General features: G+C 36.1%; 1 protein-coding gene across 2 annotated transcripts in view; it reads left to right on the forward strand.

Annotated features, from left to right (window-relative positions):
• Positions 1-1,614, forward strand: part of LOC101995670 (zinc finger protein 58-like) — a 36,232-nt gene that overhangs the window by 30,771 nt on the left and 3,847 nt on the right. The window contains exon 3 of one of the 2 annotated variants that reach the window (XM_005356678.3): positions 201-296. The exons of the other annotated variant lie outside the window; for it this stretch is intronic. Within the exon in view, the coding sequence (XP_005356735.1) occupies positions 201-296 (96 nt within the window). The remainder of the gene's footprint in view (positions 1-200; positions 297-1,614) is intronic. 2 annotated transcript variants of the gene reach the window in all.

Raw genomic sequence — 1,614 nt, forward strand, 5'->3', positions numbered from 1 at the left:
TCTTGTAGACCAGGCTGGCCTCGAACTCACAGAGATCCGCCTGCCTCTGCCTCCCGAGTGCTGGAATTAAAGGCGTGCGCCACCACCGCCCGGCTCAGTAATTTGTTATATCATTTCTTTCCTTGTAAGTCTTGTACTGGAAGGGACATATCAATTCCCAGTAGAAGGTCACTTAATCTTGTTCCCTTTCCTACAAACAGGTCTTGTTCTCTCTAAGCCACACCTGGTGACATTTCTGGAGCAAAGACAAGGGCCTCCAGGTGTGAAGAAGCAAGAGGAAGCCACAGTGCGTACAGGTGTGTAGGAATGAGGGGTTCAAGAAGAGAGGTGAGGTTCAAATAGTCAACAGGAAGGCCGGTTTCCCAACAGCCTTAAGTCATGATATTAGGGACATAATTCTTTAGGTCTCTCATTGGTATTGTTGTCAAAGGACATCTCCCAGATGTTTATGATGGTTAAGTCTCTTAAACTTGGTAATTCCCCAATGGTGAGCTGTCTTTGTTTATTTATTTTAACTTCCAAAGCTCATTTTTTTTTTTAGTTTACATTATAACTTTGCACTATTTTCTAAGCTCTGAAAATTTGCAAACATTTCTAAGACCTATGTGTGAAGCCATTGTAGGACAGTAACTTCAGACATAAGTATATTTCATATCACTTATAATCATGCTGATCAAAATCACCTCATCAGAGTTCTTTGTGAATGACTAAAAGGTATTCTAATTTTTATCACATGCTCACTAAGGATTTAGAATGCATACTCTTTGCGGACATATAGTCATAGATTAAAAACTGTCTAAAATTAGAAGAATTTTAATAGCTAATCAGTTAGTTTTCAAATTATTGAGAATTCAAGATTTCTTTTTCATAACTTTGCAGTTTGATTGTGTGCTGTTTCTTGGCAATGGATAACCTATAGTCAACTGTCTATATGTAATCTATATAATTTGTGGGCGGATTATAAACACTTCAGAACGGTGTAAGATAACAGTATCTTTGGGCTCTAGTTTTGTGACCATGAGAACTGTGTATTTCCGCTTCATCTGTAAACACAAGTCTCATGTTTTCACAAATTGAACATTACATTGTCTCTTTTCAGTGCTAAGTTATCTTGTAAATTAATAATCTTAGAAACTTGGATAATTTTAACACCTTTTCATTGACAAAATATTGTCTTTGACAGAAGTTGTTATTCATAGGTGAACCTATTTTTTTCATAATTTTGTCATTCAAATAGAACATAAACTGCTGCTGTCTGAAATTTTTGAGGTGTATTACTTAAGATTTTGTAGAAATACTTGTTATGCACACTTCCATTCATGCATAAAAATTCTTAACTTCATACTTAGGATAAAGATGGTATTTCTATAAGTCTCCAATCTCAGAGAGTTACCATTAATCTCCCCCTTTCCCAGTAGATAATGTCATATATGTCTGCATATAAAAAATACCTATGTTTAAGGTATTTATTTCTCTTTGTGTAATGCCTTTAAGAGATTCCTTTATCATAGATAATTACTACTTAATTAACTACTTAACTTTGAATAATGTGCCATTCTCCTCCTCCTCCTTGTCCTCCTCCTCCTCCTCCTCCTCCTCCTCCTCCTCCTCCTC

The sequence above is a fragment of the Microtus ochrogaster genome, chromosome 19 (assembly GCF_000317375.1).
Source record: "Microtus ochrogaster isolate Prairie Vole_2 chromosome 19, MicOch1.0, whole genome shotgun sequence".
Lineage (NCBI taxonomy): Eukaryota > Metazoa > Chordata > Mammalia > Rodentia > Cricetidae > Microtus > Microtus ochrogaster.